This window comes from Bos indicus x Bos taurus, chromosome 22 (genome assembly GCF_003369695.1).
Source record: "Bos indicus x Bos taurus breed Angus x Brahman F1 hybrid chromosome 22, Bos_hybrid_MaternalHap_v2.0, whole genome shotgun sequence".
NCBI lineage: Eukaryota > Metazoa > Chordata > Mammalia > Artiodactyla > Bovidae > Bos > Bos indicus x Bos taurus.
In genome coordinates, this window is record NC_040097.1 from 53,439,333 (window position 1) to 53,462,691 (window position 23,359).

Below are 23,359 nucleotides of genomic sequence, written 5' to 3' on the forward strand. Positions count from 1 at the left end.
CGTGCCAGATGGGCCAGACCTAAAACCCTTACTCTGTCTCTGCAGTGACGTGTGTGCTGTTTATCTCTCCTTCAGATGCATGTGGAGGACACCACATGAATATCCTCTGTAGACTTCCTACATTTTTTACCACTTGCAGTAGGTCTGGGTGCCTAACAGAGCATGGGGGTGAGAGGGCTGGGATAACTTCCGGTTTTTCCTCTACCAGAATTAAGCTTTGAACATTAAGAAGCTACATAGAGGGACCTCCCTTGTGGTCCACTGGTTAGAACTCCAAGCTTCCACTGCCAGGGGCACAGGTTCGATCCCTGGTCAGGGAACAGAGACACCACATGCTGGTGACCAAAAAAAATCAACATTGAATATAGATGAAAAGCAAGAAGCTGTAAAAGAACCATGGATAAAAGAATTTATAATGAAGGGTTGATAACTATCTTCTATTTGGAGACTCTTTTTGAATCTTGCTTTTGACATTTCCAGCTCTCTAATCATTTGGTCTTTCTGGTGATCAGTCCTATCCTGAGGCCTAGTCACCAGAAAGACAATGTGATTAGACATTGGGACTTTCAGCCCATCCTTCCTCAACCTCTGGAGTTAGGGTCAGGGACTGGAAATGAAATTCTACAAAAAAACTTTAGAACAACAAGATTCAGGAGCTTTGGGTCGGTGAACACTTGAGAGCTTACACCTGGGCGGGAGGTACAGATGGAGACGGCCGGCAGCTCAGCCCTGCACCCCTAATACCTTGCCCTGTGAATCTTTTTTGTCTGGCCATTTCTGAGTTGTATCCTTTATAATAACCCCATAGATACCAGTAAAGTATTTTTCTGCATTCTGTGAGCCATTCTAGGACATTATTGAATCTGAGGAGGGGCTCATGGGAATCCCCAACAGGTTGTTCAGAACTAGGACTCCAGAATTTGGAGCCCACACAACTGGAGGTGTGGCGCTGTCAGCCTCTGAGGGGAATGACTCAGGAGCACGGTGGGGGTCAGAGGCCACTCAGGTACTTCCTACTCATTCAGGAAGAGCTGTCCGCTCTTGGTCGTCACAGGGAGTGGCCATGAAGTCTGGAACACAGCAAAAAAGGAAAGCTGCATTCAGCACAATGAAATTGTGTCATCTCTGTTTCCAAACCTGATGGTCATCTTCTAGATGGCCCGTCAATCTTGAGTCTCTATGGATAATTCTGTACAGGTTGCAGGGGCCGGGCTGTGTGAGGCAAGTTAAAGGGGAGACTTCAGCACTTATGGGAATGCAGCAGGAAGATGCCTCTCAGGAAAGGACTCAGTCTGTAGAGTGAACGGCAGTGGGCAGGAACTCTGCACCCATGCTCGGAAGCTGTCCCTGCTGAGATCACTGACACCCACATGGTGACATGCTCCCCAGACATGTCTCACTTAACTTCTTGGCAAGTAACATCTGACACAGGTAACCACGCCCTCCCTTGAAGCTCTCCTGATGTCTACGACCGAACTTCTGGTTTCCTACCTTGTCTTCGTTCCTTCTCAGGCTTTTCTTTCTCTGTCTGTGTTTCAGTTCTCAGGACTTGATTCAGGGCCCTCTGCTTACACTTTGAGGGGAGCTCATCCCCACAGATGTAACACCCTGATTTCCAGCTCATCATTTTTGAGGATGGGGAACACCACATCCAACCACCGGGGTGGACTGACCACTGGAGGCCTCAGATCTCGTCTGATGTATATAAGACAGACCCTTCTTCCTCGTTCCCCAACACTTGCTCTTCTGCAGGAGAAGTGGTCCAGGGACAAGCAAGGAAGCTGGAATTTAGTGCAGCAGAGAGGATGAAAAAGGGGCCCAGCTGTGGGAAACAATACCAGCAGTCTTGTGGAGAGCTCCCTGCACACCAGCCACCATGCTGAGTGCTCACCTGAATCCTCTCACTTACTTACAACAACCCTGAGAGAGGTACAGATACGACAGAGGTGGGGACTTGGAGATGGGATTTGGAGGCTAATTGGTGAAAGAGGAACTGACTAGTAGAGGATAACCCTACTCTTGTGAAATTGGGTTCAATGACATCATTTACTTTACTGAAAAGTAGCATGCTGCTGTACACTGATGCCATGGAGTTGTGTTATCAGTTAGCTTTCGCTGTCTAAAAAACCACCCCAAACTTAGTGGTGTCAAACAGCAACCCTCTATTTAGCTCCTGATTGGGAGTGTTGGCAGACTGGGTTGTGGTTCCGCTGGTCTTGGCTGGGCAAGCCCTTCCAGTCAGTGAGGAGGCCCTCGTCTTGGGGCTTGGCTGGCTGTCTGCTGAGGCCGTACAGATCGGTCTGTGTCTCTCTCATCATCTAGCAAGCCAACCTGGGCTTGCTCGTATGATGACTGGCAGTGTTCAAAGAAAAAAATGCAGATGTGCAAGGATTCTTAAGACCCAAGTCAGAATTCACAAGTCACTTCTTCCATGTTCTTTGCCCAACACTCGACCAGCCCCATTCAAGATTCTACTTCCTGAGTGCATATGCTGTGAAAAGTTGTGGGCATTTCTGCAGCCTACCACGAAGTCTTAGCCCTGTTTGACCCTACTTTCATTCTGAATTTGATATGCTTTTTCAACTCTTTTTGGCCTGATTTACAGTTCTCCTACCCCTAACAAGGTTTACTATTTCCACTTCATTCATTGTTTCTAATCACAAGTCCTGTGAACTTGGAAACTAGATAGACACCTTTGCCCAAATGTATATTAATTTAGTAACAAGGCTTGTAAGAATTGTATGCCAACAGGAGTAAATGGGCTCTGAGTAAAGGAGAATCTCTACAAATTTTAGTGCATGGACTCCGCAACAAATGGTATATGGCTGCCTAGAGATGGTTTTCGCTTACCAGTTCTTAGCTTCATTCCAGGAATGTGAGGACGCATGAGGAAAGTCATAGAGGAGATGCTCCATAAAAAGATCAAGCGATGCTGGCACCCAGGGCGAGTTGAAAAGGAAGGAATTTATCTTTGGGGGTTTGCTGAGAGCAGGAAGTGACTCATCCTTTATGTTAATATTCTGCATTTTCGTGGCTTCGATTCTATCTGGGTCTGTCCTAAAATACAGAGAAATCGTAAACTTTTTATTCTAAGACAAAGGAGGAAGGAAAGGTGTTGCATCAGCTACAGACTTGGGGTCTGAAGGCAGGGGAGATTTTGGTTTTCTCCTGTGTGAAGGTTTATTTAACATCTTATCTCTCACTGTTTTACTTTTTTTTCTTTATTTTTTCCTCCCAAGTTAGCACCATAAATACTCATGAATCATGCATGTGAGAACCTTTTAACCTTGAGAAATGGACCTTTAAGTCTTCCAAGTATCTAAATGTCTTCTTCCAGAGTAGAACAAAGTCAACCTTCAACCCAAGTTTGGTGTTGTTAAAGGAACTCCTGACCACATTTGAGAATGTTGAAGCTATGACTTAAACCAGGATTGAATCTTTTGTTTTACATTCTTCTCAGAGGGTTCTATTTATCTGGAGAATTGAAAACAGACAGACACATGTCTGCCTGATTAACACAGAAGCAAGTCAGTCACTGCCAGGAACCTGTCCTTCACTGGAACTATTACAACCTTGGTGATAATATTTAGCGGAGAGCGGGGAGTCTGTCAGGGGTCAAGCCACAGTCAGAGAAAGTCAGCATTTGTCATGGAGATGTCTCAGCTGGGACAACCCAGGGAAACTCTGAAGCCATCAGTGTTCACTCTACAGATGCTCGGCCTTAGTATGTATTAATACTTAACTGTGTTGATTAAGAGTGTGTCTACTTTTAGGAACTTTCCTGGAGGTCCAATGGTTGGGACTCCGAGCTTGCACCCCAAGGGGCACAGGTGCTATCCCTGGGCAGGAAACTAAGATCCCCAAGCCACATGGCTAGAACAAAAGGGAAAAAAAGAGTTATGTCTATTCAGATCACATGGGCCTACTCTCCCCGCACCAATAATTTCAGCATAATTTTTTAAAAGAGAAACAAGAATCAGAATGTACATATATATTTTAATAGTTTTTTTTCAGTTTGACTCTTTTAAAGTGATTTTTTTTTGGCTGCGCTGGATCTTAGTTACCGAGCATAGGCTTTCTCTAGTTGCGCAATCGAGGGCCACGCGCCAGTAGCACCGCGCCGGCTTCTCATTGCGGTGACTCCTCTTGTTGGAGAGCACAGGCTCTAGAGCATGGGTTTCAGAAGCTGTGGACACGGGTTTAGTTGCTCACAGCACGCGGGATCTTCCCAGACCCGGGATTGAACCTATGTCCCCTGCATTGGAAGGCAGATTCTTAATCACTGGACCACCAGGGAAGTCCTAAACTGATTTTTTAGTGCCGTAAAAAATTGTGTTTTAAAAAAATCACAGTGTTAATCAAGGGAGTAGGCAAATGCTGCATTGTTCTGCCTGTGAACAGTAGTCCCTAAAATTCTTAAGCTGGGAGGGGAGGGACAGGAGTATTCTTGAAGTGGGGCTGGGTATTTGCCCAGGCAGAATCGTCCACGAGTCTTACCTCCTGGGTGTCGTGGGTGTACATTGTATGTCTCTCTGCTGCAAATAGCTGATAAACCAGTAGTCAAACAAGTGACTGCATGTGCAAACAATGACAGTAACTAGAAGAATCATATTAAAGGGCAAGCGAGGGACTTGGAAGCCCCAGGACTGAGGAGGGTGAGATGACCTTCTCTCTGTGGAGGTGGTGATGGGGTGGACACTTGAGGGATCCGAAGGCTTGTAGTGTGGGGGATTGCTATGTGGAGCCTGGGATCTAGAGTTAGAGGAAGCGGGGGACCTGCCCAGGCGGTGGGGTGGGGTGGGGAGTGGCTCCAGGCTCCTGAGCCAGCGCTGCCCGGAATGTGTCTGAAGAACTGGCTGGGAAAGTAGAGAGGAGCAGGGAGATGGGTCTGATGATGGCGTGATGGGCATTCACCACACCTCTGCTGAGCTGCTCAGCACAACAGTCACTGGCCACCTGGCTATTTTCCATTTACCTTTGAATTAATTCAAAGTGAAAATTTAGTTCCTCCCTGCACCAGCCGCTGGTCAGTGCAGGTAGCTACCCTGTGGGGCAACACCAAGCCCTCCATCTCTGTGGACAGTTCTGTGGACCAGCAGGGCCTCAGGACTATGTACCATGACCTGTGCTCTCCGAATCCTTCATTCCTCTGGGTTGGAAGGGCAACCAAACTGTCATAGGCATCCCCGCACGCCCATTCTGTTCAGGACGGAGAGTAGAGGGAAACTGTCCTGAAGACTTTTCTTGCTTTGGAGGATTAACCAAAATCAAAGAACTTGCCTGCAATGTAGGAGGCACAGGTTTGATTCCTGGGTCAGGAAGATCCTCTGGAGAAGGAAATGCAGTATTCTTGCCTGGAGAATTCCATGGAGAAGCCTGGTGGGCTACAGAATGACCCTACAGCATGAGGTCACAAAACAGGTGGACACGACTTAGAGACTAACCACCAACAACAAAGATCCTGTAAGCCTGAGTTTGGGGAAGGTTGGAGAGAAGGGGCCAGGCACAATATCTACATGTTAGAGTCACTTAGGTGAGTTAGGAGGCAGAATCCAGATGGGGGCTGAAGGCTCCAAATGGGTGATAATTTGGGAGAGAAAAGAAAACTTAAACAGATGATCCAAAGCCAGGAGGGTCAGAAGAAAAATTACATCCAATTTGATGAGCAACTAGGAGTGACAGTTAGGGGTTACATCTGTCAGTCACAGAGCAGTCTGGGAAGTGGGGCCACCCTGAGTGTTGACTGGTGGCAGCTGGACCTTCCAGAAATGTGGGGGCAGCCGGGGAAGTGAAAGTTGGAAGAGGGACTGGAGAATCAAAGGCAGAAACGCTCATCTTCCTCCCCGGCTGGTCCAGTCGGCACCTCGAGGGGCTCCCAGGAGGAAGTGGTACCCCTGGAAGCTCATGGAGGGGGTCTTTAGGGCTGTTGGCTCGTGCAGCTACTACACTGTTTGTGAGCAAGGCAGCATTTGGAGGATAAGCTAGACCTGGGGTAGTTGGGGGACCAAGGGTGAGCTGAGCCCACAGGTGCCAGTCCCCCGTCTACCCGTGCAAGCCCCTGACAGTGGCCCAGCTCCCCTGCCACCTTCCAGTGTCAAGCAAGGTGCTCCTGGGGCCCCAGCCCGCTGCACCTCATCTCCTCCGCCAGGTGAATTGCACCCCCTAACCCTGGAGGGAGCTGGGGGCGCCTTTTCTCACCCAGCTCCCCAGTCCCAATAACCAACACAGGAGACCCGCTCGGTGCAGCGGGAGAGGTATTGGAGGGGCAGCATCTTGGCAGGGACTGGTCCTTGGTGTGGCCAGGATGCAAGGTGGGGCCGGGGTTGCCCACACGTGCTGCTCACAGCGCTCTCCCTCGCTTCCCCTTGGAGCCCATCTGCCCCTACCCCGACTGCAGAGTCGGCCTCTACTGTTCTCTAACACTGCGGAAACGGGGCACCACCAGATCTTCAATGTGATAAACCCTGGTGAAGCTGTCGTTTGCATGTACCTTCGGCATGGATCGAGATAGCATATCCCGCGGTAAAAACAAGAGTAAAATAATTCTGAGAAGTGTGAAACTGTCACCCTTTTTCTAAATGACTTATCCCGACAGACAGGTGGCTTTCCATCACTGGCTTCCTTTCAAGGGGACGTGGAGGCCAAGGTCTTTTCACTGGGTGGCGTGAAGGGTGTAGCCACGCCATGCTGACCATGCGCGGCTTCCTCCTGCCTGCCCCCCGTCCCCAGGTACCAGTGGGAGTGGGGACCTGCCCAGGGTCATACAGGCAGGAGGCGGCAGGAATAAGGTTTGAAGCCAGGTGGGAAGCTTGCATCCAGGGGCCACCTGGGGGCTGAAAATTACCCAAAGGTGAGACCTGAGTAGGTAGCTCCAGGGTGAGCACCCAGAGCTGGGTTCAGGATCAGGGCTCCAGGGGGCAACCGGGGCTGGACCTCTGCAGGATGTTTCCCCAAGACATTAGGGCCATTGTGGGGCCAATTTTGGTGCTTCTTCCTCCCACCCCTCCTCCTCCCTTCTTCCTTCCTCCATCCTCTCTCAGGTATTCTCTTGTGTGTGACCTTCTCTCCTTTGCTCCCTTGCTTTCTCCGTAACAGAATGGTCCACCTATTCCGTCAACTGCTAAGTCCCACCTGACAGCAAATTCTAGCTCCTGCTCTCACGCTGTGCAGACACACCCCAGCCCGGGCCCCATTCCCGAGAACTTTCTCCTCCTTCTGGGTTTTGCGGTGGAAGCAGCTTTTCCTACTCCTAAGAGTCGGGCACGACTGAGCGACTTCACTTTCACTTTTCACTTTCATGCATTGGAGAAGGAAATGGCAACCCACTCCAGTGTTCTTGCCTGGAGAATCCCAGGGATGGGGGAGCCTACTGGGCTGCCGTCTTATGGGGTCGCACAGAGTCGGACACGACTGAAGCGACTTAGCAGCAGCATCGGCAGAAGTCTTCGCAGCTTGTAGGATACTCTGTGCTCCTTGAAGCAAGTCCCCACCCCTCACTTTTATGCTGGTGTGAAAACCATCAAAAGGTAGCAAGAAGGTAGACGACCTGGGCGGCCAGCCTCTCCCTCCTCGACTCCCCATCCTTCTAGAGGGCACATGTGTCTGGGCTGCTGGGCTCCTGCTTACCTCGGGCAGCAAGGCCCCCATCTGCCTGGAGGAGGGGGGAGCACAGAGGCAAAGCTCATCTCCTGAGGAGGCAGGGAGGCGACTGTGTACAGAGGCCTCGGGCAGAGGCGGGCGTGTGCAGACAGGCACCCCACCCCCACGTCGCGCCGGACCCAGGACAAAATTCAGAAACTTGGTGACTGTGCCGCAGCGTCATCCAGTGCTGACCTGCACGGCACTGAAGCCACAGGAGGGACCAAACACGTCTCTTCCTGAAGCAGGGTGGGTACTGGGATGAGTGGCTTCTCCCACCCAGCTCCTGCCCAACTTGAGCATCTTCCTGGGGACACTGCCTGCTTCCCCACCCCACGCCCCCTGCACCAAGGTTCTCATGCCCCTCAGGGGTCAGCACAGCTGGGTTGATGGTTTTCTCTGTCTCCAGGGTCAGGTGTGGATCAACGGCTTTAACCTCGGCCGCTACTGGCCAGTGCGGGGCCCCCAGATGACCCTGTTCGTGCCTCAGCATATCCTGGTGACCTCGACCCCAAACACCATCGTGGTGCTAGAGCTGGAGCATGCGCCCTGCCAGGACGGCGGCCCGGAACTGTGCACCGTGGAGTTCGTGGACAAGCCGGTTTTTCGCACAGTCCAGACCCACAGACATGCAAACTAGGAGCAAGACCGACTCCCTGGAACAGAGTCTGTGACCCTTCAGAATCCTAGCCTTGCACATACCTCACCTGTCGCTCGGAAGGCCAGCATTCACTTCTGATTGGAAGATGGGCTAGGCGTGTTCTTACCTAGGTTTCCCTGGCGCCCGGCGGTGCCTGACGCACCCCGTCCAGGCTGCGTGGTCATGGGGTGGGGCTGGTAGCCCAGCAACACAGAGGCATCCACAGGGTTGGAAGGGAAGCGTTTGAAGTTTTTCTGATTTTTATTTTGTTAAGAATCATGTAGGCTTTTTATTAAATAAAATTTGTATTCAAATGATCTTACTGTTTTTAATGTTGAGCAGGTATTAAATTATAGCTTCTGATTTAAATCATAACTAGACTTGAGTGGGCTGAATAAGCCACTTCACTAAGTTGAGGTTGGTTCAAAGGAGTGGAAAATAGTCTTGTTTTGATCTAGTGGACCATTGCTTTTCTGGTCTTTGACTTCCTTTTAAATTTCTGTGATACATACCAGGAGAGCTCATAAACACAACTCCAAATGATTATGCAGACCATCAGCAGTTGGAAAGTATAGACAGATTGGTACATCTGTACAGTGGGAGACACCAGAGCCGCTAAGATGCAGATGCAGATCTGTATTTATTTACTTGAAAATATTTTCATGGTAAGTGGTGTGAAAAAAGCATGTTGCCTTAAGTTGGATCCTGTGTTGTCGATTTGGACATAAGAGCTGCACACATGCACACACTCAGTCCAGGCCTGTTCACCCGTCAACAGACAGGCACACGTGTGGACGTGCAGACCCCAGCAATTGTGGGAGATGCCCTTCCTGCCCCAGGCGTCCTGATCTCACACCGTAAGCACTGTCTTCCACCATGTCCAGTTCTGAGCGTATTGTGTATTTAATCCACTCGTCCCTCACCAGAACTCAGAGGAGCATATGACCTCATTTACCAGGTCACCTGTCTACATACTGGGCTTCCCTGGTAGCTCAGGAGGTAAAGAGTCTGCCTGCAATGTGGGAGACCCAGGTTTGATTCCTGGGCCGGGAAAATCCTCTGGAGAAGGAAATGGCAACCCACTCCAGTATTCTTGTCTGGACAATCCCGTAGATGGAGGAGCCTGGCAGGCTACAGTTCATGGGGTTTCAAAGAGTTGGACACGACTGAGCGACTAACACGTTTACTTCACGTCTACACGTTGTAGAGACGTGGTTTGAAGCCCAGTCCTCTGGCTCTGGTGTGGCATCTGTCATATACTGACACATGCTCATGTTCCCAGAGGAGAAGACTACAGTGACAGAAACGGGAATGTTGACATGAGCATATCTGGGGGCAGGGGTCACAGGTTAGATCTCTGTCCAGGAAGATTCCACATGCCGCAGAGTAACTACTGAGCTCACGCCCAGCTAACGAGCCCACACACCCTAGATCCCGTGCTCCACTACAAGAGAAGCTGCTGCAGTGAGAAGCCCGCACACCGCTCTAGAGAAGAGACCCCACTCACCGCAACTAGAGAGAGCCTGCGCACAGCAACAAAGACCCAGCACAGCCAAAAATCAAAGAAATAAAAAAAATTTTTAATATATGAGCATATCTAGGTGGTGGGTGTTTGAGAGGTTGTTTGCAGTTTCTTTTTTGTTTACCTGTATTTTAGATTCTGTGCAGAGATGAGGTCCATTTTCTTAAGAGAAGAAGAAAGATGTCTGTTGCTAACCGACAGCATCTTTCTACAGGAGTGTGTTTCTCTGTCTCTTAGACATCAGTGATGACCGGGAGTCTGGAAACTCTTCAGGAGACATGTATGTGCTGAAACAAATAGACCAGACCTGGACCGAGGAGTGTCTCTGTAGCATCTGCTGCTGGATGTCCTGCATCCTCTGGGTGTTGGGCGGACCGCAGGCACTGCTCCCTGCACCTAAGCCGCAGTGCATCACTCCCGCATCCTCTGGGTGTTGGGCAGACTGCAGGCACTGCTCCCTGCACCTAAGCCGCAGTGCATCACTCCCGCATCCTCTGGGTGTTGGGCGGACCGCAGGCACTGCTCCCTGCACCTAAGCCGCAGTGCATCACTCTTTCTCCCACTAAGTTCCTGAACATTGAGAAAATGATACTCGAGAGCTGTGCCTTGTGACATGCTCTGGGAAGACGAGAGACTAAAGCCTTGTGCGTTGGTCCCCTGCACATCCCCTGTCCCAGAGATTCCCTGTTGTGGCCTCTCCAGAGGCTCAGGGGCTGGAGTGAAACCGCCTCAGCAGACTGTTTCCCTTCCATCGCCTTCCATGGTTCCCCTCATCCAGCCTTCAGAACCGCACCCCACGGGTGGCAGTGGAGAGCCCGCTTCACGGATGAAAACGTTTAAACTTCAGGGAGAGGTGGAACTGGATTCCAATCTGGTCTGTCTCCACCCAAAGTCAGAGTGTTTTGTTTGTGTGAGGGAGTCTTTTGGGGTTCTCCCCCTCGTCCAGGATGCTATGTTCTGGAAAACGATCCTTTTTTAATTTTTAAATTAATTTTTATTGGAGTATAGTTGGTTTACAATGCTGTGTTAGTTTCTGCTGTAAAGTGAATTAGCTATACATATGTCCCCTCTTTTTCAGATTTCCTTCCCATTTAGGTCACCCTAGAGCTTTGACTAGAGTTCCCTGCTAGACAGTAGGTTCTCATTACTTAACTACTCTATACATAGTATCAGTAATGTATATATGTCAATCCCAAGCTCACAGTTCCTCCCACTGCCTTCCTTCCCCCTTACCTCTGGTACCCACGCGTATGTTCTCTATATCCGTGTCTCTATTGCTGCTTTGCCAATAGGTTCATCTGTACCATTTTTCTAGATTCCACAAATAAGCGACATTATACGACGTTTGTTTTTCTCTTTCTGACTTTCTTCACTCTGTATGGCAGTCTCCAGATCCATCAATGTCACTGCAAATTGCATGGTTTCATTTCTTTTGATGACTGAGTAGTATTCCATCGTATTTATGTAGCACATCTTTATCCACTCATCTGTTAATGGATATTTAGGTTGCTTCCTTGTCTTGGCTACTGTAAAGACTACTGCAATGAATATTGAGAAACATGTATCTTTTTGAATTATGATTTTTTTCCAGGTATATGCCCAAGAGTGGGATTACTAGAGTCATATGGTAGTTCTATTTTTAGTTTTTTGAGGAACTTAAGGCAATGGCACCCCCACTCCAGTACTCTTGCCTGGAAAATCCCATGGATGGAGGAGCCTGGTAGGCTGCAGTCCATGGGGTCTCTAAGAGTCAGACACAACTGAGCGACTTCACTTTCACTTTTCACTTTTATGCATTGGAGAAGGAAATGGCAACCCACTCCAGTGTTCTTGCCTGGAGAATCCCAGGGACGAGGGAGCCTGGTGGGCTGCCGTCTATGGGGTCGCACAGAGTCAGACACGACTGAAGTGACTTAGCAGCAGCAGCATACTGTGGAAAACAGAATCTTAATACACAAATGACCCTACCCTGGACTCTACCCAAACCCATCCAACTCTTTGTTTGTCTCTCAGGGGCATACATTTCACCTTCTACAACGTCATTTGTAAAATTCGATGAGCCCCGGAAAATAATAAGGACAACACCTTTATTGACTGATGTATAAACCTTTTATATTAAATTTACCTTAAGCTGATTTTTAATATGTCAGAGCTTTCTGGGGACTTCCCTGGTGGCCCAGTGCCTAAGACTACACACTCCCAATGCAAGGGGCCCAGGTGGGATCCCTGGTCCGGGAACTAGATCCCACATGCTGCAACTAAAGGTCCCGTGTGCTGCAACCAAGACCTGGTGCAGCCAAATAAATACTTCTTAAAAATATGTCAAAGCTTTCTGAGCAGGCCTGAACTAACCCATCCATAACACTGATGTTCCCGGAACATTACTATGTTTTCAGCCGTCCTTATGAACAGCAGGGCTTTTTCCTTGGCATCCTTGGCCCAGATTTGCACAATCAGCAGATCGTCTTGTTTGGAAAAGTGTTGTTGAAGTGTAATTTACATACCATTAATTTCACTCGTATTAGGGTACACTTTGATGGGTTTTCTGGAGAAGGCAATGGCACCCCACTCCAGTACTCTTGCCTGGAAAATCCCATGGACTGAGAAGCCTGGTAGGCTACAGTCCATGGGGTCGCAAAGAGTGGGATACAACTGAGCGACTTTACTTTCACTTTCACTTTGATGGGTTTTACTAAACTTGTGTGGCAGGGGGGCGGTGCTCAGTCATGTCTGACCGTTTGCAATCCCATGGACTGTAGCCCACCAGGCTCCTCTGTCCATGGGATTTTCCAGGCAAGAATACTGGAGTGGGTAGCCATTCCCTTCTCCAGGGAATCTTCCTGATCCAGGGATCAAACTGGCATTTCTTTTGTCTCCCGCGTTGGTGGGCGAGTTCTTTACCAGCTGAGCCCCTGGGGAAGTCCTTTACTAAATTTATTCAGGTGTAAATCCACCACCATAATCCAGTTTTAGGACACTTTTTTCACTCAGAAGACTCTCTCAAGCAGGAAGTCTTCATTTCCACCCCACATCAGGTGGCCACTAACGTTTTCCATCTCTGTAGTTCTGCCTTCTGCTGGAATTTCATAGAACTAGGAATGGCACCCCACTCCGGAACTCTTGCCTGGAAAATCCCATGGACGGAGGAGCCTGGTGGGCTGCCGTCCATGGGGTCGCTAAGAGTTGGACACAGCTGAGTGACTTCACTTTCACTTTTCACTTTCATGCATTGGAGAAGGAAATGGCAACCCACTCCAGTGTTCTTGCCTGGAGAATCCCAGGGACGGGGGAGCCTGGGGGACTGCCGTCTATGGGGTCGCAGAGTCGGACACGACTGAAGCGACTTAGCAGCAGCATAGTCTTCTGTGTCTGACTTCTTTCACTCAGCATCGTGTGTTTGAGATCCATTCATGCTGCAGCGCGATGTGGAATGTTCTCTGTTTTCCTGCCGAGGAGTGTTCCATGTGTGAACGTTGATTTGTCAGCTGATGGGCATTCAGACTGCTTCCAGCTTGGAACTCTTATAAATAATGCTGATCTGAACATCTGGGCCCAATTCTTTGTGTGGTCAACTGTTTTCCTTTCCCTTGGGTAGGCACCTAGGCATGGAATTCTTCAGTCATATGATAAGTGTCTGTTTAACTTTTTAAGAAACTGCCAGACAATTTCAGAAGACCTTGCTTGAGCCGAGGAGGGGATGAAGAAGACTGCTCACAGCCCTCCCACCTGCCTCTGTCTCTTTGCCTTGCTCTGAGTCAGGCCAGTCACTGTCTCTCTCTCTTTTTATCTGTCAGCCTGTCCGTTGTTATTTCTCAGCAAATCCAGTTTATTCAGAATGAGATTGTTTCGTGTTCATCTGAGTTTGGGTTTTTTTTCACTGTTTCCCCAACAAGCGCTCGGTCTTCTGGCAGATGACACACAAAGGAAATGATCTTGTGTGGCCTTTGTTTCTTGCCTTATGATCATTAAAAAAGTCATTTCCTGAAATTGCTTTTTCAGTCCGTACTCTGAGGGATTCTGTCTGGTCTGTGGTAGAGGGGACGGCTCGTGTGGTCCAGCCACCCGTGGGCTGTGAGGAGAGTCTGGTCAGGGTCCAGATGCTCAGGGTGAGGGGTTCTGGGTTCAGCCCAGCCTCTGCTCTTGATCTAACTGAGCGTGTTCCCGGGTCGTCCCCTGCCTTCCAGCCTTTGGGGCCTGAGGTTTGCTAACTAGATACCCAGCAGCCATCTGTGAAGATTCTCAGCTGATTCCCCAGCAGACAGCTGCTCTATTTGTACCCCCAGGGGCTTTCCATGTGTAAGGAAGTCCCCTAGGAGCCCCAGGCTTGTAAGCCCCCAGGCCAGCACCACTGTCTCCCGGGTGAAATGAGACAGGCTGGGGGCGGTGGGGGGGCCGTGCAAAAACACAGGTGGGTGCTCCCCGCTCATCACTCACCATCAATATGATCTTAAGCAAGTGATTCACTTATTAAGCCCTCATTTCGTAAGGGGGCCTCCACTTGTGGAGTTTTTACATCAAAGGCATTTTTTACATCATAAAAGCACCTCCCAGGTCACTTGCCATGGAGAAAGGGTTTCCTGAAGGCTATTTGGGTGCTTTCCCATCACATTCCTCCACAGAAGCAGGTAAAGGGTCATCTGGAAACCTGAGGGACAGGCTGGGGAGAACACCCACCAGGAGCCACTGCCCTTTCCTTGTACCCCTTGTGTTCAGTTCAACAACTGGGCCCTTCTGACTGGACACCGCGCTTGACTGAAGGACGCAAAGCTAAGGAGATAGTTTGGTATCGAATATGGACACAACCAGAAAAGGGGAGGACAGAGGCTGCACAGAAAGGGGAAAGGAACTTCATCCCTCAGGACCCTCCAGCACTAGCCTGACCTTGCTGTGGGCAGCCTGTGCCGACAGAAAACACTTGAAATCCAGCATGGACGCCAGAAACCTCAGTGCAGACTGAAGGGTCCTCCATCCCTTTAAAGCCTCTGTTCACCTGTTCTCAAAACTTAAGCAAGTCTCTGGTGCCAACACCTTAATTTCTAATCCGACGGGCGCTTCCCATCACTATGCGCCTACTGCTCGTGGTCTGTTGCTACACATCCAAGCACTTCAATACATTTGCGGAAGTGGCATAAAAAAACTATCTTGTGATGTGTGTGATTCCATGCATCCGGAATTCAGACAGACTGCAGGATGGCTTCTCGGTGTCATGACACTGCGGCCTCTGCCGGGTCCTAGAATCGTCTGGAGGTTCCTTCACTCCAGATGGCCTTTGGGCTGGCGTGTCTGAAGGCTGAACTCAGCTGGGATTGTCAACCAAAGCTTCCGCCCATGGCCTAGGACCAGGTTCAAGAGGGTGTGTTCCAGGAGGAAATTCTGGAGTGTTATACGTATTTCCATTCTTCCCACTCAAGTCTGAGAACCTGGTGAGCGTGAATCGGGTCCCTTCACCCCTGGTGCAAGGTCCTGTTGGCAGATCACTGTGCTTGTTCCGTAGCAGGTATGTTTCGCCTGTGTTAATGAGTGGGATTCGTCATTTTTGCAGATCACTGGCCTTTGGTGGTCCCACCAAGTATTAACCAAATGGGAACTGTGACTCTGAACACAGGCCTCACCAGGCAGAGTATATGGCAGGGTGAGGTGACAGGAGTATGTCCTGCACTTAAAGCTCAGTTTGGTTTCCCGTTTTATCTTTGGCAAAGCCTTCGATATAGATTTCTGAGCAAGATGTACAGTTCAGTTCAGGTCAGTTCAGTCACTCAGTTGTGTCGGACTCTCTGAACCCATGGACTGCAGCACGCCAGGCTTCCCTGTCCATCACCAACTCCCGGAGCTTGCTCAAATTCATGTCCATCAAGTCAGTGATGCCATCCAACCATCTCATCCTCTTTCGTCCCCTTCTCCTCCTGCCTTCAATCTTGCCCAGCATCAGGATCTTTTCCAATGAGTCAGTTCTTCACATCAAGTGGCCAAAGTATTGGAGCTTCAGCTTCAGCATCAGTCCTTCCAAAGAATATTCAGGACTGATTTCCTTCAGGATTGACTGGTTTGATCTCCTTGCAGTCCAAGGGACTCTCAAGAGTCTTCTCCAATACCACAGTTCAAAAAGCATCAGTTCTTTGACACTCAGCTTTCTTTATGGTTCAACTCTCACATCTGTACATGACTACTGGAAAAACCATAGCTTTGACTAGACGTACCTTTGTCAGCAAAGTAATGTCTCTGCTTTTTAATATGCTGTCTAGGTTTATCACAGCTTTTCTTCCCAGGAGCAACCGTCTTTTAATATCATGGCTGCAGTTACCATCTGCAGTGATTTTGGAGCCCAAGAAAATAAAGTCTCTCACCATTTCCATTGTTTCCCCATCTATTTGCCATGAAGTGATGGATCAGATGCCATGATCTTAGTTCTTTGAATGTTGAGTTTTAAGCCAGCTTTTTCACTCTCCTCTTTTCTTTCATCAAGAGGCTCTTTAGTTCCTTTTCACTTTCTGCCATAAGGGTGGTGCCATAAGGCAAGGTGTGCGATCTGTCCAATTTACTTCACCTTGGCTTTACTTTTTACTAGGCGGTAGGATCTTTATCCAGGTAGTTGGGCCATTCTGGCTCACCTGTCCTCCTTTCCACACCTTTGAAGACATTAAGTGTTCCAAGAAGTGCCAGAGAGGACTCCTGAGGGGTTCAGATCCTGTCCCTTTTAGGGTCGGTGTGCTCCTCACCTTTACCTATGAGCAGAGTGTCTTCACCCACACAATAAACGTTCCTTCAGTATTACCCTGAGCCCCATGTTACTGAGTAGGCCATTTTTCTTGCCCCTCGAGGATCACACAGTTGTGTATGAATGGACGAGGCAGTGTTTGTGGGGAAGACAATTTCAAGGAGAAGAGCAGCATGCTGTGAGCATGCCAGCTCTAGACCTGGCCCTGGCGTGGAGCAGGGGCTGGTCAGGGTAGGCCTCCTGGAGTGGAGACACACGGAGAATGAGAGGAGGAGGAACAGAGATGAAGAGAGCAGAAGGTGCTTGGGGAGGAAGCAGCACCTGCAGAGACCCAGAAAGACAATAGAGAGTTCCAGAAATATTCAGACCCCACCCAGTCTTACTCAACAAGTTCCCTTACTTCTCACCAGCTCCAATTCTAATGCTTGATAAACCACTCCTGAAACTCAGTGTAACCCATGGGTTTTTCCTTTATCAGCCTCTCTCATTTTGTAGTCCAGCAGAACAAACTCCGGTGCTTCTCGAGTCTGTGTCTCCCAGGCTACAGCCTTAACAAACCCCAAATAAACACCTTTTAATTTCAATCAGGCGTTGGTTTCTAAAATTTTAGTTAACATCCTTCTATCAGGGTCCTATGAATCCCTCTGTTGCAGAGTCTGAAATTCAAGAGCTTTGTTTCGTCCTCAACTCTTGACACTTACAAAATTTATTTTCTTTCTTTCTTTCTTTGATTGCTGTTATTATGGAAAATGGGAGGGGAGAATTCTTCTTTTCCATTCCCACTTAAAGAAAGCATGTCCCACACAATCCCTCTATCTCTAGCATGTCTCATAAAATCTCTCCATCTTCAAGCGAAATGTGCTGAGAATCTCATCAGTCTTTGGGACAATTGCCCCCCCCCCCCCCCCCGCCTCCATGCTAACTATGGGCATCAAGGCAATTATCTCACCCAAAGGTTTTTGAGATGATGGGCAATTTCCTGTTTTGGTGACACTTGTTCTCCCATCAGCTTAACTATAACATGCGATAACCATGGAGCTTCTGCAGAGTTGTCCTACGCTCATGAACCAACAGGCAATGATAATAACAGTCAAAAGAGAAGAGAAACTTCCATCATTTAATTAGGCAAAGGACACTTAAGTAAATATCCAGGGCACTGTGTCAGAAATTCAGACATGTAGATTAGGGCCAGGTTGGCAAAACATTCTGTGAGCCTCGGGAGCAGATGAGGAAATGAAAGAGCCAGGTTCCCTGATATTTGTTAGGGGAGGGACTGTTAACCCTTTCCCAGGTTACATCCCCCTCTATGGCACTTAGCTCATAAAACTGTAGTTATTTGTTTACCACTGACCAGAGAGCCTTCATGACAACTGCCGTGTGATTTTCATTCTTGTATCCTTGGTACCCAGTTCAGCACATCTAGCCCATAGTAAGTCGTCCATCAATGCTTCCTGAATGCAAAAAAAAAAAAAAAAAAAACTTCTATGTCTATGCTCACAGATTGGGAGTGGGCCCATGTGTTTTTAAAAGCACTCCTTTAGCCATGTCTACCAGATGTCAGCTGAGGTTTCCTTCTCTTTGAAAATCTAGAAAAGGTTTGTTTTTAAAACCTTCCCAAGATTTCTGTGAACCCCTGGAGGGCTTCCTTCTCATTGTTTCCTCTGGCTAGACACTGTGCCTCCACTGAATGAGTTCAAGTCATGAACGAGCTCACTGTCCCACATATTTTCTTGCAGTATCTTGACTCAAATGTGGAACTGAGTCCCTTGAGTTTCACAAAAACCTCACCCACACTGGCCCTTTCATCTTTAGAACTTTACAGAAGCTTAAAGAGACAGGGGTGGGGGCGGTCTACAGAGTAATAGCATAAGCTTAATTGTACTGAATATCAGATATTCCAGTTTTTACAAGACATTCGACCATGCTTCATATTGCTTGGCCAGCTTTTCTTAATCTTCACTTCTCTTTGTCCACTCACATCTCTGAATTTCTAATGATTTGAAGATTAAGCATGTCCCATCTGTATTTCTGAAATGACACATGCTTACCTTTCTCCTTCAGATCTAACTTCTTAGGAAGGGGCCCTGAGAGGGAAGAGGCTTCCATGGGCTGAGAGAGAGGAGTCAGAAGGAAAGCAAAAGTCAGATGCTAGGAAGTACACCTGGGAAGGGTCCTTGCATGGCCACCACCCATGGCCAGGCTCTTAGAGTTAGAGAATACCATGGAATCCCCACCAAGGTCTTAAAATTTGAGCAAAAGGGGAGGAAGCAAGATCCCTGCGTTTCCCATTGTTGTTCAAGTTTGAAGGAAGCATAGCATAGGTGTCTGCACAAGGACCAAGGTCCCTTCAAGGTTTCCTATGAGCCAGAGATGGAGTGGGGAGGAGAAGGCTGATCTCTCAACGCCAGTCAGAGCAGCAGGAAGTAGCAACGGCTCCAGAAAGCCCTGCTATGTCTGCTGAGGCCACAGAGGAACACAGGAGAAAATGGAGCGTTTCCAGTGTGGCCACATGATCAGTGGATAAACTCAGCAGGTCAGTCCATGGATTGATGGTTGAGGCCTGGGCGGAATTAGGCGAGTCTCAGCAGTTGCTGACAACAGATGACGAAGATCATTTCCCCAAATTGTAATATCAAAGTGCCACTGAAGGAGGGGGGAGTGGGTGAAATGCTGAATTGTCTGAGATGAAGTCTCTGACTTCTGGGAGAACTAGGATCTTGAAATAGACGTTAAGTTCAGCTGTGGAAGGAAGTTTCCTGTTAACAACCGCATACACCTCTCCTAACACCTTTGGGCAGGATCAATTCTATCAGATGTCAGTAAAAATGTTTGTTCTTTGTTAGTGGGTGTTATTACTTCCTCCAAATGGATCAGCATGTTTATTTTGAAATATTTTCCCCGCTATTTTATTATATTGAGTTCATCTCAAGTGATCTCGTTTTGATTGTTGATCTTGTTCATTGTACAATCATATTTCTTCCTTGGAGTAAGGAATGTTGGATTGCAGACTCATTTTGAATGGAGATTTCATATTAGTTTGTTTATAAATATTTATTTCTCTCTCTCTGCTCCTCCATCTCTGCATAGGAATTTTGAGGTTGCCTCTGTATTGGATGTTATTGGTACCCTACCCAGAAGCCTTTGCCTACTGCTGCACCCCTCCTTTAGCTGCTGTGAGTGTTAGTTGCTTTTTTCCCCAGAAAACTACTCTCTTATTTAGTTTATTTATGTATTGGCTGCATGACATGTGGGATCTAATTCCCTGACCAGAGATCGAACACAGGCCCTGCACTGGAAGTGCACAGTCTTATCCAGTGGACCAGCCACCGAGGAAGTCCTACCACAGATCTACTCTTGGCCTAAGTAGGAAGATGCTTCACTGACATGTGGATACAAAAGGCCAGACTCTTTGCCTCAAAATGGAACTAATTCAGTGGAACAATTCATGCACCAGAGCCCCTGTGAAATCAAGCCAGTGCAGGCAACTTCTAATGGTTAATTTTATGTGTCAACCTGACTGAGCCACAGACATTTGGTTAAACAGTATTCTGGGTATGTCTGTGAGGATTTCTGGATGAGATTGATATTTGAATAGAAATAGTATTGATTTATGTTGATCTTGTATCCTATAATCTGCTGAACTCACTTAATAGCCCTAAGAGTTTTCCTTTTTTATGGATTCCTTATAATTTTCTACATAAAAGATCACGTCCTCTGCAGAGAGACATCGTTTTACTTCTTCCTTTCCAATCTGGATGCATTTCATTCAGTATTTCTTTTTCTTGCCATATTTTCCTAACCAGAACCTCCAATATACAATGATAGAAGTGGCAAGAGCAGACATCCTTGTCTTGTTCCTGATTTTAAGGCAAAGACAATGACAATGAGGTATCACCTCACACTGGTCAGAATGGCCATCATCAAAAAATCTACAAACAATAAATGCTGGAGAGGATGTAAAAAAAAAGGGAACCCTCTTGCACTGTTGGTGGGAATGTAAACAGATATAGTCACTATGGAGAACAGGATGGAGATTTCTTGAAAAACTAGGAATAAAACTACCAAATGACCCAGCCATCCCGCCACTGGGCATATACCCTAAGAAAACCATAATTGAAAAAGACACATGTGCCCCAATGTTCACAATAGCCAGGACATGCAAGCAACCTAGATGTCTGTCAACATATGAATGGATAAAGAAGTTGTGGTATATATATACAATGGAATATTGCTCAGTCATAAACAGGAACACATTTGAGTCCGTTCTAGTGACATTGTACAGAGTGAAGTAAGTCAGAAAGAAAAAAACAAATATTGCATATTAATGCATACATATGGAACCTAGAAAAATAGTGCTGATGAACCTATTTGCAGGGCGGGAATAGAGACTCAGACACAGAAAACAGACTTATGGACACAGCGGGGGCAGGAGAAGGTGGGACAAACTGAGAGAGTAGCATGGAGATATATACATTTCCATGTGTAAAATAGATAGCCAGTGGGAAGTTGCTATATGACACAGGGAGTTCAATCTAGTGCTCCGTGACAACCTAGAAGGGTGGGATGGGGTGGGGGGTGGGAGGGAGGTTCAAGAGGAAGGGGACACATGTATATACCCATGGCTGATTCATGTTGATGTATGGCAGAAACCAACACAATATTGTAAAGCAATTATCCTCCCATTAAAAATAAATAAAAAAATTTAAAAGGGGAAGGCATTCAGTCTTTCACCATCAAGTATGATGTTGTGAACATTCTTGTACAAGCCTTTTTAAGAACTCAGATCTTGCACAAATACCTAGATATAGAATTCCTGGATCATAGGGTACATATACGTTCAAATTTACAATTGTCAAGGTATTTTCTAAAGTGGCTTTTGTATCCAACCATCTTTTAAATTTCTCTTGTTACATCCCAGTGAGTTTTGGAAAACAGAAAGGCCCCCAAACTGTAGACTTATGTTGCACCTTAATTGGAAGTCTTCTCTGTGATAGACTCAACGTGTCTGTAACCTTCAAGAAGCTTCCAAAAGATGATTTTTTTTTAATTTTCAGCTTAAATCCATTCCCTCATAAGCTTACTCTTGTCAACTGTGCAACCCCTCTCAAACTCCTTCTCAGTCGTTCCCCCAAGAGAAGCCCAGCTAGACCACAAAATCCACCACTTGAACCACCATTCACTTTATTTGCATGTGATGTTTTTGTAGCGATGTAATTACCATTAGGAGGAATCCCTCAAACCAAGGCAACGGTGGAGAGGTGGCTGTACAGTCCAGTGTTGGTGCAGAGCTCTTTCCTGCCTGGTGGGGCTCCAAGCATAACCTTGGCTTATCTCCTGTGAGATCAAAAGAGTGCAGACATTCTGCAGGTTCCCACAAGTTATCTTGTAACCATCTCATATGCAAACTCTGCTTCCCATCCAACGACTGACATCAGCATCTTCTTCAAAGTAGCCATCTCTGTAGGCAGGTATCATACCGACATGAGCAACCACCTGCTCACCTCACCTGGGAGCCCTACTTTTTAGATCCTGTCTGCAGTTCATTAGTCAACTTTCCCCAATCACAAGGCCTCCCTCTTTTTATTTTTCTAAAATGGGGAGATCCTGATTGTTTTAGCAGGTTGTGAAAATAAGGCATGTTTGTTTAAAGAAATTAAGAAGCCTAGAAATTGTAAAGTAGTATAATTCTTCCCTCTATAAAAATGGATAAAAGACGTCCTGGTGGTTCAGTGGTTGAGAATCCCCTGCCAAAGCCAATGCAGGGAACACAGGTTTGATCCCTGGTCCGCGAAGTTTTCGCAGGCCACAGGGCAACTGAGCCAGCATGCCACAACTGGGGAAAGCTCACGTGCAGCAGTGAAGACCCAGTGAAGCCAAAAACAAGTAAATACATATTTTCAAATTGCATAAAATTTTTTAATTAAAAATAATTTTAAGAAATGGCTAACATCAATAATATCTCAACAAATCCAGAAAAATTTTAAATGAATAAGAGTTTGGGATTTAAGTTTTAGGTTCATCATTCCAGGTTTTTATCATGAACTTACAGGAATTCCTGGGGAGTCCAGTGGTTAAGACTAGACACTTTGAGCGCCAGGGCCTGTGTTCACAAAAAGCCACATGGCCAAAACAAACCAAAAAAAACTTAATATATATCATGAACTTTTGTGCATAGTGGTAAGTTTATATCTGGAAGCCATTCTTTTTTTAATGGCATATTCCATAATATACCATTTAATAAAAGATTTAATAAAAAATGTAAACATTTAAATTTAAAAAATTTAAAACATTTAATAAAAAATTAATTACTTTTTTATTAAATGTTTTAACCATATAGAAAAGTATTGAGAATAATGTAAGAAACATCCTTTTGCCATTTAGCTGTTAGAAAAACAGTTCAAATGCATATACATATTTTCTCCAGTTCATCACTTGTCTTCTGAGTTTTATCTTGGTGATGTTTCATCGTGCACATTTTTGTATTCACATGGTTGAATTTATTACTCATTTCTTTTATGGCTTCTGAATTTTGAGAATATTCTTGCCTGTGCCAAAATTCTGAAGAAATTCTTCCATGTTTCCATTTGGAACTTATATTGTTCCAATTTTTAGGTTTAAATTTTTATCTATTTGCCACTTAACCATGTACATATGACACATGAATCAAGCTTAATTTTTTTTCCAGATAACACTCCAACTGGCCCACTCCTTAAGTAAATCTGTGTGTCCCTCCTTTGATTTTATGTTGCCATCTTTATTTTTTTATTGAAGTATGGTTTATTTAGAATTTTGTGTTAGTTTCAGGTATATAGCAAAGTGATTCAGGTATATATGTATAAATATT

At 46.8% G+C, this 23,359-nt stretch overlaps 1 protein-coding gene across 2 annotated transcripts in view; it reads left to right on the forward strand.

The window, feature by feature from the left end:
* The window catches only part of GLB1 (galactosidase beta 1), a 130,240-nt gene that overhangs the window by 95,529 nt on the left and 11,352 nt on the right, over window positions 1–23,359 (forward strand). Inside the window, exon 16 of one of the 2 annotated variants that reach the window (XM_027523667.1) lies at window positions 8,048–8,595. The exons of the other annotated variant lie outside the window; for it this stretch is intronic. Coding sequence (XP_027379468.1) covers window positions 8,048–8,278 — 231 coding nt within the window. The 3' untranslated portion in view covers window positions 8,279–8,595. Of the gene's footprint in view, window positions 1–8,047; window positions 8,596–23,359 lie in introns of those variants that run through there. 2 annotated transcript variants of the gene reach the window in all.